This window comes from Amphiprion ocellaris, chromosome 15 (assembly GCF_022539595.1).
Source record: "Amphiprion ocellaris isolate individual 3 ecotype Okinawa chromosome 15, ASM2253959v1, whole genome shotgun sequence".
NCBI classification, from domain to species: Eukaryota; Metazoa; Chordata; class Actinopteri; family Pomacentridae; genus Amphiprion; species Amphiprion ocellaris.
In genome coordinates, this window is record NC_072780.1 from 20,178,993 (window position 1) to 20,191,160 (window position 12,168).

The window sequence follows — 12,168 nt, forward strand, 5'->3', positions numbered from 1 at the left end:
ATCTGGAAGGATCATTCGGCAGAGTCCTTCCAGGCAACTTCTATGTCTGTAACTGATACTGTTCTTTCATATAATAAAAAACTTATTAAGAAAGTCAATGTCAACGGACATTTCTTCTTCACCTGCACATCACGGACATCAGAGAAACTACGACACTAACAAGTAGCAGTTGAGATATTCCACTGCTTAAGTGAAAACAGTGAGGGGAGTTCTTCATTTTATTGGTTTACTGGCCTGTGAATAAATAGTCATGCATGTTTGTCGGAGCTCAGCCAGAGATGGCAACAGAAGCATTTGTGTGGAGTCCCTTTCTGTATGCTTTTTACACATATGACTGCATCCCCTCCCAACATTTTGTCTGCCAATTTAAAGAAAGATGCAACCACACTGATTGGGAGGTCCCCTTTCACCTTGCAGCAAGAAGATCCCTGGTTCGCGTCCCGGCTTTCCCGGGATCTTTCTGCATGGAGTTTGCATGTTCTCCCTGTGCATGCGTGGGTTTTCTCCGGGTACTCCGGCTTCCTCCCACAGTCCAAAAATATGCTGAGGTTGATTGATTATTCTAAATTGCCCGTAGGTGTGAATGTGTGAGTGCTTGTTTGTCTTTGTATGTAGCCCTGTGACAGACTGGTGACCTGTCTAGGGTGTCCCCTGCCTTCGCCCAAGTCAGCTGGGATAGACTCCAGCCCCCCCCCCCCCGCGACCCTAGTGAGGATTAAGCGGTGTATAAATAATGGATGGATGGATGTTCCAATCCTTTTGTTCACCTAAAAACTTGGTGTTCCGTTACGAATAATGCTATCTTGTAAGTTGTGTATCAGATCCAGATGTAAAAACCTGGAAATAAAAGCAAATATGTTGATCTCTTGTCTTGTATTCATCTTTTGATGTGAAACCTAAATGTTTTCAGTCTACAGCAGAAATAAAGGAATTGGCCTCACTGTTCCAATACTTTTGCAGGGGAGTGTACATATACGAAAAAAGGATTGTCTTGGAGTCAGTGAGGATTTGGTTTAACAAAGGCCGGTTATTTATTAATTAAGAGACATGGGCTGCAGTCAGCAGGGCATTGTGACCTTGCTGCTGGTCATGTTGACACAAAGTTAGGGATTTTGTGCAGCATTCGTGTGCGTTCAGATTCAACACGTGCACCTGAATGTACTCAAATGCTGCACAAAATCCCTAACTTTGTGTCACCTTTTTAACTTGACCAAGCAGCAAGGTGACATGGGCTGCAGTCAGCAGGGCATTGTGACCTTGTTGCTGGTCATGTTAGAAAGGTGACACAAAGTTAGGGATTTTGTGCAGCATTTGTGTGCATTCAGATTCAACACGTGCACCTGAATCACATAAAGGGGAGGAGACAGTGCCTCAGGGATAGAATAAAGTGTAAGAACATCACTATTGGAACATAGTAAGAACAAAAATAAGAAAATTTTAACATTAGTAACGGCTGGTGATTAGCTTCACTTAAAAAATTGTTTTGTAATTTGCAGTCAACAACCGACGTTAGTTGTCTTCACATTATCAACATTTTGCTGGTAAGTCAACAAGCTGTCTTACATTATTTTTAGACTGTATTTTAGGAAGAATGATTTTTTTTAGCCTCACGATTTCAATACAGTTGAATTTAAAGACAACAAAAAAAATCCATAAACAGAAGAATTGTGATCATGTTAGACTTGCAGATCAAAAATAAAAATCTAAATACAAATAAATCTGTTCTTTTACAAATGAATGCATCTGAAGATATTTGTTCTTTATCTTTATTTATGTAGTAAAAGTGTCTGTGCACAGAAATCAGCACAGTGCAAGTGGTCATGGCAGGGATAAGCAGGTGAATAAACCCTTCAAACTGCATTCAGGATAAGATACAAATATGTGACATTTTCACATTTCAACCTAAATATTTCACAGAACTTAGTGTGACACCAAAGTGACAAGAAAAGTGAACCCAGAACAAAATCTGAGACAGTGCAGCAACATATATTTGATCTAATAACAACAAGAAAAACAAGAATGATTTCTTGTGTCTCTGCAGTGCCGTTTATACCTGATGGTAAATGCTGATAATTCAGCACAGTCAGTGTGGGGTGTTATCTCATTTGGATGATCAGTTGGCAGCAGCAATGCTGGAGAGGAAACGCTGAGGAAATGACACTTAAAAAAAAACAGAAACTTTTGTTAAACATTTGCATTATGCTGCTGTGACAAACTGCTTTTTTTCTGGAACAGATGAGAAAAGGCATCAGGACTCATTTTGACATGTTTTATTTGGTATAAACTTTTAATTGTAAATAAAGTGTCTGATGTTTTGTTTGTTTTTCTGTTTGTTTCAGCAGAGATGTCCTTACAAGTCAGACTGAGCCTGCTGCCGAGTGTCAGGTGTTTGTATGATGAACCTGTGCAGGTGAAGGTGGCCGGACTGAGGTCGCAGCAGCTGGTCACCATGAGAGGCAGATTGACTGACGATAAAGGAGTGATGTTCAGCTCCTCAGCCACCTACATGGCTGATCGGAGCGGGAAGATCGAACTGGACAGAGACCCCTCACTCGGTGGGAGTTATGTTGGGGTTGAACCCATGGGTCTGTTTTGGTCCATGAAGCCAGACACTTTGCACACAAAGTTGACAAAGACGAATTTGCTTAACCCCCAGACAGTTACACTGTCTGTGCATGACAAGGATGATGACAGGATGCTGGCAGAGGTGACCAATGAGCGGTTTCTGATTGGAGATGGGGTCAAGAGGGTTCCTATCAAAGAAGGGAACATTCGTGGAGTCCTGTTTATGCCCCCAGGTTAGTAAATCTCTGCAATCTGTCTTCTTCATAGTTTCATTACTGCCCAATAGTTTGTACAAATCCAGAAATTTTCTACAATGCCTTGATCTCTGTCACTGTATCAGTTTTAGTCTGCACTGTCACTGTTTCTTTTCTTGTTTGTGACTGTTGACAGCAACCGACATTTGGGTGGATCCCATATAAATATAAAATTTCGGGTCAAAATGCATCCTGTAGTCAAAAATGTTCTATAAAATAATCATGATATCTATTGAGAAGATATTCAGGCTTCACAGTAGAATTTGTTGTCATTCTCTCCATGTGCAATCTTCATAAGATATGGGAAGGAAATTGTGTTTATTCGGTACTGTGGTTTCCAGAATATAAAATAAATGACATTAGAGGACAAAAAGGTAGAAAGAAAGAAAAGTGTAAGGAGCACTAATGTGAGTAAAGGGCAATGACTGATCAGTGCCCTTAAAAAGATGTTCATCAGTTAGCAAGGCAGTCCATATATTTAATATGACATGGAGAAGACGCGTGTTTATGGAATCACAGCAGTGCCACAATAAAATATAAATAAATAAATAAATAAATAAGGAAATGAATGTGTAAATATAAAGAGAAATAAATAAATGTGGAAATAAATGTGGAAATATAAAGAGAAATAAATAAATAAATTTTGAACCCGCTTCTTTTTGTGACGGTAAAATTTTGGTTTCATTAAATATGCTGAAGTTCTGAGGAGTTCAGGTGAAAACTATTTCAAAAAACAACCAAAGAGCTAAAAATGTCAGTAGGACTTTCAGTGACCAACAACTGATACTAACCCAAATGTGGAAAATTCTAGGTGGCGGTCCGTTTCCTGCTGTGTTGGATCTGAGCAGCAGCAGGTCTGAGAATAGAGCTTGTCTGCTGGCCAACAAAGGGTTTGTGGTTCTCTCAATAACCTTGTATCAGAACAACTTTGCCAAAGTCAAAGAGATGCATTTGGACTATTTTGAAGAAGCAATTGATTTCTTAAAACATTCTAAGGTGAGTTGTGTAACAGGTCATTTTAAAATGGTTGTTTGGTTATTTGAATTGTCTAAGCTGGATACTATTATATGTCCTCTTGTTTAACTAGGTCTCCACAGAGACAACACTTTTTTTCCAAGTATACAGGTATTAAGGATGGTTCTTTTTCTTTTGATCGACTTCGCTCATTTATATGTTTTGGTTTTCTTTAACAGGTGGGCAGTAAAAGAATTGGTGTAATATCAAGATCAATAGGAGGAGCTATTGCACTTTCAATTGCTGCTTTTGTGCCAGGTGTTGAAGCTGTAGTGTGTATCAATGGCTGCAACGCCAATGTAGCTTTTCCTCTCTATTACAAGAAACATCTGATACTCTCGCCATTATCGTTTGAGTTCAAGATGCTCTTTCCCACTGAGTCAGGGGCTGTCATTGCCACGCATGTTCTTGATAATCCCCTGGCAGAAGAGAACAATGACACCCTGATCCCCATTGAACAAGCCAAGGGGCATTTCCTCTTTGTGGCCTCAGAGGACGACCTCACCTGGGACAGCAAGGCTTACATAGACCAGATGGTGGAGAGACTGAAGCGTCATGCGAAGGACAACTTTGAGAGTGTGTCTTACCCTGGAGCTGGACACCTACTGCAGCCACCTTATGAACCCCACTGCAGATCCTGCGCCAGTTACATAACAACCAAACCAGTGATGTGGGGGGGTGAGGCCAGGGCCCATGCAGCAGCTGAGGTCCACTTGTGGAAAAAGATCCAGGAGTTCTTCAGAACTCACCTGAGCTGTGAGACTGCACAGTAAAAATAAATAAATAAACAAGTTTTTGGTACAAATCATCTGACCAAGCAATCCTCTCCTGTTCAAATAGCTCAACAACTAAATATAACACTTTTTAAATTCTCATTATAACTCTTTCAGATCAACAACTGATGAGAACACTGTTCTCTTCATGTACAATCGCACCATGTTCACACTGGTCTTTTCTCTCCATAAGATTCTGACTGCAGTAACAGAAATGTAGCACTGATAATCTATCCAAATGTAGGTACAATTCAGTTGGGTATATTATACGTCTTCCATGCCTCATTTGTATTTAGCTGCTGTAACGTATCTCATTTCAGCTTGTCTTATTATACTTTATTCTATCATGTATATGCTTGAAGATATTATTTTGTTTGATTAGCAGTTATATAAGAGTGTCACTGAGGGTTGAAATAAACTTAAGTTGCACAATTAACTTTTTTCTACCAGTTTCCCTCTCTTGTATCATTGATCCAACTGGTGCTTTCTGTTGTAGATGTTTCACTTAAGTAGAACGACTTGTTCCTCTTGCCTAAAGTAGGTGGCTCCTTTTCAAGGCATTTTGCCAACCAAAGAGTCAAGAGGAACGTGGTCATGTTTTTGTTCACTTGATTACAGAGCAAAGTCAGAAAGTGTTTTTTTCTTTCAGTAGAGATGTCTTCCCAAGTCTGTTTGAGGCTGCTGCCGAATGCCAGGTGTTTGTATGATGAACCGGTTCAGGTGAAGTTGGCCGGACTGAGGTCGAAGCAGCTGGTCACCATGAGAGGCAGATCGACTGACGATAAAGGAGTGATGTTCAGCTCCTTCGGCCACCTACAGAGCTGATGGGAGCGGGAAGCTGTACCTGGCCAGCGAACACAAATTACAGCAGTTGAGATCTGGTCACGGCGTCTGTACCATTGTGATTAGAGTACACAAATAGATGGAGATGAAAAAATCGCGTCCGAGGGTGAAAGAATTTCTGAAAGAACTCGATCATTCCAAACCTCTCTCCCCTCGGCAGGCTCTCTATGGGGGTAGAATGAGCACCGTGAGGCTAAGGTACACAGTGGGGCCTGACGAGTCTGTACACTATATAGACGTGACATCACTTGTCCTCTATGTGAACTTTAGCTTTTCTTACCCTCTAGGTTCACCCTATCATCATCCACAAAGATTTCGGTATGCCCCAAAACTACTTTGGTTTGATCAAGGCGGTTGTCTTGCCACTTTGTGGGCTCTATTTCCCTGTTTTATTGTTTAAAACAGCTCAAGGGAAATTGGTGTTTACTCTCTGCTGGGCCTGCATTGAAATCAACAATGAGGAGGGTCTTTGCCATCACGACAATAAAGCCAGAGCATTGACAGGGGTCTGGGTCACTGTCGAGTTCAACAAGGCCTTAGAGCTGGGTGCCCTGGTACAGGGTTGGCAAAATCACAGAGGTGTGGCACTTTGACAGGTGTAGTGACACGGTCTTTGCAGACTACATCCGTACTTTCTTAAAAGGCAAGCAGGAAGCTTCGGGCTACCTCCCTGTGGCAACCGATAAGCAGAGCAGGGAAATGTACATCAGAGAATACAAGGCCAATCAAAATGTCCAACTGGACCCTGACAAAATAGAGCTGAACCCAGCTAAGAGACAAGTGTCTAAGCTGTGTCTGAACAGCTTCTGGGGGAAATTTGCACAGTGAACAAATCTGGTTCAAACCACTTTAATCACTGAGGCTGAAGAATTTTTCAATGTCATGTTTTCAGGGAAATGTAAAATCCAGTACTTCACCTTTCTCTTTTTTTTTTTTTTTTTTTTTTTTTTTGTCTGCATTTGTTCTCATTGTTTAACTCCACAAAAGGGGAGTCAACATTATATGAGATTGATGCATATTTTAGTCTTGCAACCAAATATTTTAATATTTAGTGCATGTGTGTGACCATCACCAGCCCTCCCTGAAAGCTAAGCAGACCTTTTTTATTAGAATTCCCTATTATAAGCCAGGGAGGGCAGTGCTACACCTCAGTGATGTGTGGGGGAAACAAAGACTGGACAGGACGAACAGGACGAACAGGATGAACAGGGATAGAAAATAACAGGCGTTGCTATTGCAATTAAAGATTGTAAGGTGGTGTGTTATGCCCAACTACTAACTGTCCATCAATAGAAAAAAAAAGAATAAAAATTTGAAAAAAGAAAAGAAAACCAAACCAACACAAAAGAAAAAGAGATTCAATAATAAATGAACAAACGGTACTGAGCACCATAATTGTGTGTGTCTTGATAGTATAGAATAGAATAGAATAGGCCAGAAGAGGATGCTAGTGCGAGAGAGAATGAGTTTAGGGTAGAGACTGGAGAGATTCTCAGCACATTCTGGCGGGACCCATCATTTGCTGAAATGGGACTCGGCAGTAGCTGGCGAGACCTGATCAAACATGCAAGTGTGAAGAACCCCGAAGCCCAGAACAGCAATCACGGCAAGGCAGGGCCAAGCCAACAGGGCATCCCTCCCCCCAGGCAGTAGGAGCCACAGGGCGGCACCCCCAGAGAGCCACCGGGGCCACCGTGAACGACGAGGACCCAGAAAACAAGAGGGAGCAGCTACCGACACCCCCAGCGCGCCCAGACCGACCCAGGCGGCCCGGGGCACGAGGACCCACCAGCCACCCAAACCCCAACCCCGCCCACCCCAGCCCCCACCGAACCCCCCACCCCACCACCCGACCCGCCCACCCCCATCCCCTCTCCCTCCCCCGAGGGGGCCAACGGCCCCACACAGCCAGGAAGCCAGACACAGGGGCCGAGCGGCCCACCGAAGGGATGGCAACCAGCCCATCACAAGGCAGGCCACCACCGGGAGCCGGCCAGAGGAAATCGGAGCCGGGACCCGATGTGAGTCCAGAGGGTAAAAATGGACAGTGTGGTGGGGCCCGGCGACGCCGACAGGGAGGCACCCCGCATACCCCCCGCACCAGGCCCCAGGTGAGCGCAGTACACCCAGGGCCCCCACTCCCCGCAATGCGCCCTGACAACCCACCAGGACAGAGCCACCACATGCCACCAGCCCGCAGTACAGCCACAGCGCCCACCAGGACGGCCAATCCAGCCCCCGCAGCCCACCAAGAGCCATCGCACCTGCCCGGACCCGTCGGGCACGCAGGAGAACCCCCCCCCGACCACAGCCCCCAGGTCCCGGGGACCCCCCAGCCACAGCAACACGGATGATGGTCCACCCCCGCCACACCATAGCTATAAGGGGGCCGGGTCCCACCAGTGAGGCCATATTAGTGAGATCCCCCCATTACTCCCTGTTAATATGTCTCCCGATCCCAGACTGGAGACATTATCCCTGCACCGTGATAGTGTAACCCTGAGTGTCATGTGGTGCATTAAAAGTGGGGAGGCTGGGCGAGGCGTCCAGGGGGCGGGCCAGAGGACCACAGAGGATGGCTACTCTGCAGCCTACCCTGGCCCAAGTTCCCCGAGCCGTCCCAGACCTACCCCCAAGGTGTGAGTGTATGTGGTGCATTAAAAAGAAATTAGAGAGCAGGGGAGGCAAGCAAGAGGGTGATGGGGAAGAGACAAGGCCGTAGAGCCCTGCCATCCGCCCCACCACAGAGCCCATCGTTCCTGCCCCCACCTGCTCTCGGGGCCCTAACTGTCATGTCCCTATATGTGCCTAAGAGTAACTATATACAGTGATGTGTGAAGTATGTGAAGTGCACAGTAAGAGGCAGTCTGGTGTGGATCCGGCCCATGAGGAGAGAGCAGCGGGGGAGACAGGTAGTAAGACCACCGGTACTGATGCAGAGGGCCCCCAGAGCCCGGAGGCAAGAGGCCGAGGTGGGCCCACCCGAACCCGACCGGCCCGGCCAGCACCGAAACCCCCAGAAGTCGCAGCGCTAGACCAGCGCCCCGGCAGACGCCGTAGCCCCACCACGGGCCAGCCGCATGCAGCACCCTGCCCCGGAGGGAGGACCAGGCCGCACCACTAGGAAGCAAGGGCCATGAGCCCCCACGCCCACCCCGGAGCCGGCACGTCCAGGATGCAGGGCACCCACCCCGCAGCACCACCGAGACCCCATCCACCCCACCACACCCAAGGACAGCACCGGGCCCGGACAGAAGCCCCCAGCCAGCAGAAACTTATCTCCAGTGGCGGCACACAGGCAAGTACCAGGGCCTGTGCCCGGATGAGCCAGAGCCACCCCCCCAGAGAGACCACCCGGCCCCCATGCCAGACCCCCAGGCAGCGGAGGGCCCCCAGCCCCCCCAGGGGAGGGAGAGGGATGAGGACGAGCGGCCAGGCAGGAGAGGAGGGAGGAGGAGGGAAGCAGAGCAGGAAGGGACAGGGGAGCGACCGGAGGGCCGACCCACCCCAAACCCCAGGGCCAGCCAGGGCGCCCCAGAAGAGACCAGCCGCCGCCACCCCCAAGGCCCCGGGAGAGCGCACAGACCCAGCAGACCCAGGGCTCGAAGGGAGAGACACCGGGGACACCCACCCCCAGGCAGAGGGGCCCGAGCCACGCTGGCCCCGCAGAGCCAGAGAGCGACCCCAAGAGCAATAGGAAAAGGACACCATTAGTGCATGCACACAGCCTTAAAGTCCATGGTGCCATCCTACTTAAAAAGGTAGAGGGTTAATAAACTGAAATAAAGCAGACAGAAGTCAGACCATACACACAGACAGAATAATAATTACAATTTTATGAGGGAAGTGGCATACGCCCACATACAAGCGGAGGCTATAGGTTAATATTTATTGATTTAATAAATGGAGACCATTTTTCTTTGAAGGAATCCAATTGGTTTTTTCTGATAGCAGATATTCTCTCAAGTGAAATGTGTTCTGTGAGGAGGTTCAGCCAATGGATGATGTTGAGGGCTTTCTTATCTTTCCAGTTAACTAAAATAGTTTTTTTGGCAATGGCGATAGCTGCAAGTGTGGGTTGGATATGAATGTCTGGAAGGGCTGTTTGCGTTAGATCACCAATTAGGCAAACGGTCGGGGAATGTGGAATCCCACAGTCCAAAATATTGGAGAGTTTCTGTGTGATTGTTACCCAGAATTGATAGACGGGTGTACAAAGCCACAGAGCGTGAAAGTAAGTGTCCGTCATGTTTTGGGTGCATTGCGTACATGTGTCTGAGCGTGAGAAGCCCATTTTATACAGTTTATATTGTGTTATATGTGTTCTGTGAAGCACCTTAAATTGGATCAATTGTAAGTTGGTGTTTTTAGTCATTTTAAATGTGTTTTCACAGATTTGGGTCCAAAAATCAGAGTCAAAAGATTTGGATACGTCTTTTTCCCATTTTTGAGTTGGTAGGTGTATAGAGTGTGTCTTTGAGAGTAAACTATAAATTTTTGAGAGATTCTTCTTATTTCTTGGAGAGAGTTTCACAATGTAGTCGACAAATTCAGGTGGCTGTAAATCCGTTGGCTGTAAAGTAGTCTGAAGCGATGGAATTCTACTTGTAATAGTCTTCTTTACCTGTAGGTACTGAAGAAAATTTCCATTTCTTATTTCAAATATTTGGAATAAGTTTATATATGTCCTAAATGTGTTATCATCCAGAAGGTGATGGAGGTGAGTGACTCCTCTCTCTGCCCATGTGCTGAAATAAAGAGCTATTTTGTTGTTTGCAAAATCAGGGTTGTGCCAGATTGGGGAGAGTATACTGGGTTTTAATTGAGAGCCTGTGATTTCCAGTGCTTTCCACCAAGCAGACAAGGTGGAAGCGATCATAGGGTTCTTGAAGCAGGAGTGATGTTTAAGAGCAGAAGAGATAAAGGGAAGGTCAGAGATTTTGATCTGGTTACAATCTAACTGTTCTAGTTCTAGCCAGGAGTTATATTCTTCATGTGGATGTATCCATTTGGTGAGATATTGTATTTGGTTGGATAAATAATAATACATGAAGTTGGGAGCCTCCAGTCCCCCTTCGGATTTATTCTTCTGGAGGGTAGTCAAGCTGATTTTAGCCTTTTTATTCTTTGAGTAGAATTTACCAATAGCGGAGTCTAACGATTGGAACCACTTTGATGTGGGTTTAAATGGAATCATGGAGAAAAGATAGTTGATTTTAGGTAATATTTTCATTTTGACTGTAGCTATTCGTCCCAAAAGGGAGATGGGGAGGTTGTTCCAACGCCTCAGATCATCACAGACTTTGTCCAAAAGTGGAGTGAAGTTCAGGTGAACTAATTCTGAGAGTTTGGAGGAAATATTTATGCCCAGATATCTGATGTTGCCAGTAGGAAAAGAATAATGCGAGTTTTGGGCTGCGGGCTTCCACGAGTTTTCTGTTAAAGGTAATATAATTGATTTTGTACTTCACCTTTCTCAATGACAAAACAGGTCTGATTCAATGGTGTTACAACGACTGCTGCCTAGTGCCCCCGGGCCGCGCCAATAACATCTTTATCGCTGCATTCACCACCGCTTATGCGCGTCTGAAATTGTACAGTTATTTAGAGAACGAGAAAGAGAACATTCTTTACATTGACACAGACAGTGTGATCTATGTGGTCAAAGACGGTGAGACTCCCCTTGAGCTGGGTAATTATTATTTAGGTGATTTGACGGACGAGCTAGGGGGTGACAGCATTCAAGACTTTTGTGGCTCAAGAGTTATGCCTACCTGATCAAAACACAAAGAAAAGCAGTGCTGCATGTCTAAGGTATTATACAGACTCGGGAGTGCTGCGAGCGGGTCAGCTTTGACAGCATCAAACAGTTGGTGGAAGGCTACCTGCGTGGTTCAAAAGGGGATGTGGTTCAAACCCCTCAATCCAGTGTTATGCATGATAAAAAGGGCTTTCTACTGAAAAACTCAACATTCCAGAAAAAGTTCAGGGTGGTATTTGCAAGAGATGTCTCTTTCATGACGGTCCAACCCTGCCTTTTGGTTATTAGAGAAAAAAAAATGTCACACCTTGCTGATATGGAGGAGATTCAGTTTGCTGCCAGACTAAAAGTGTCATTTTCCTGTCTGGTGGTGGAATGTAGTGGATCTGGTAGTCTTTCCTCCAATGCTTAACCTTGCATTTTCAATCATTTATGACAGTGGAAAAAATGGATCCATGGCCCAGTCTGTTGGTCTGTTGGTTAGCTTAACTTCCGGTCATTTACGAACATGGTGGAAATCGATCCAATGCCAGAGATTATAGGTATCGCAGTGTCCTCAGCAGCTGAATGCACTTCAACTGTGGCCTCAGTGAAAAAATATACACAGTTTGAAAAAAAAACATTGTTAATTCAGGTTTTTCTTGAATGAATAAATGAAGCTGAGCCTACCCTGTCCGTCCATCGTGTTTACATGATAGCAATACTCAGTTTTGGGAAAAAATGAGTAAAGATGCATTTAAGTGACTGTTTGTTTTTGTTTTTTATCCTAAAGCTCGAGGGTGTTGCTGTTTGTTTTTTTGTTTGTTTGTTTGTTTTGTTTTCTTCTGAGTCTGTCCTCAAGGATCAGTCAGATTTGTCATGAGTTAAATCCGGACTTGGATATTTTGGTGAACTCGCTACACTCTGTACTCAAATAACTTTATGATTTCTGACTTTTATCTTCCTCATGAAAATTTTC

General features: G+C 45.2%; 1 protein-coding gene across 2 annotated transcripts; it reads left to right on the forward strand.

The window, feature by feature from the left end:
- The first annotated feature begins 1,331 nt into the window (after positions 1–1,331).
- Positions 1,332–5,036, forward strand: LOC111564278 (acyl-coenzyme A thioesterase 1-like). Of its 2 annotated transcripts, none has more exons than XM_023263753.2 (4): positions 1,332–1,541; positions 2,343–2,798; positions 3,631–3,815; positions 4,013–5,036. In XM_023263753.2, exons 2-4 carry the CDS (start codon positions 2,345–2,347, stop codon positions 4,604–4,606), a joined length of 1,233 nt encoding a protein of 410 aa, XP_023119521.1. In that variant the 5' UTR covers positions 1,332–1,541; positions 2,343–2,344; the 3' UTR covers positions 4,607–5,036. The 2 variants fall into 2 exon arrangements, with proteins under 2 accessions (XP_023119521.1, XP_023119520.1); XM_023263752.2 differs by having other exon boundaries at positions 1,334–1,541; positions 2,340–2,798.
- Positions 5,037–12,168: the final 7,132 nt, after the last annotated feature.

What these genes read in the sequence shown, in the direction of transcription:
- LOC111564278 (XM_023263753.2), top strand. Translation starts at nt 2,345, where the DNA reads ATGTCCTTACAAGTCAGACTGAGCCTGCTGCCGAGTGTCAGGTGTTTG. An exon ending in AGTCCTGTTTATGCCCCCAG is followed by an intron (nt 2,799 to 3,630) that starts GTTAGTAAATCT and finishes GGAAAATTCTAG; the next exon opens with GTGGCGGTCCGTTTCCTGCT. An exon ending in ATTTCTTAAAACATTCTAAG is followed by an intron (nt 3,816 to 4,012) that starts GTGAGTTGTGTA and finishes TTTCTTTAACAG; the next exon opens with GTGGGCAGTAAAAGAATTGG.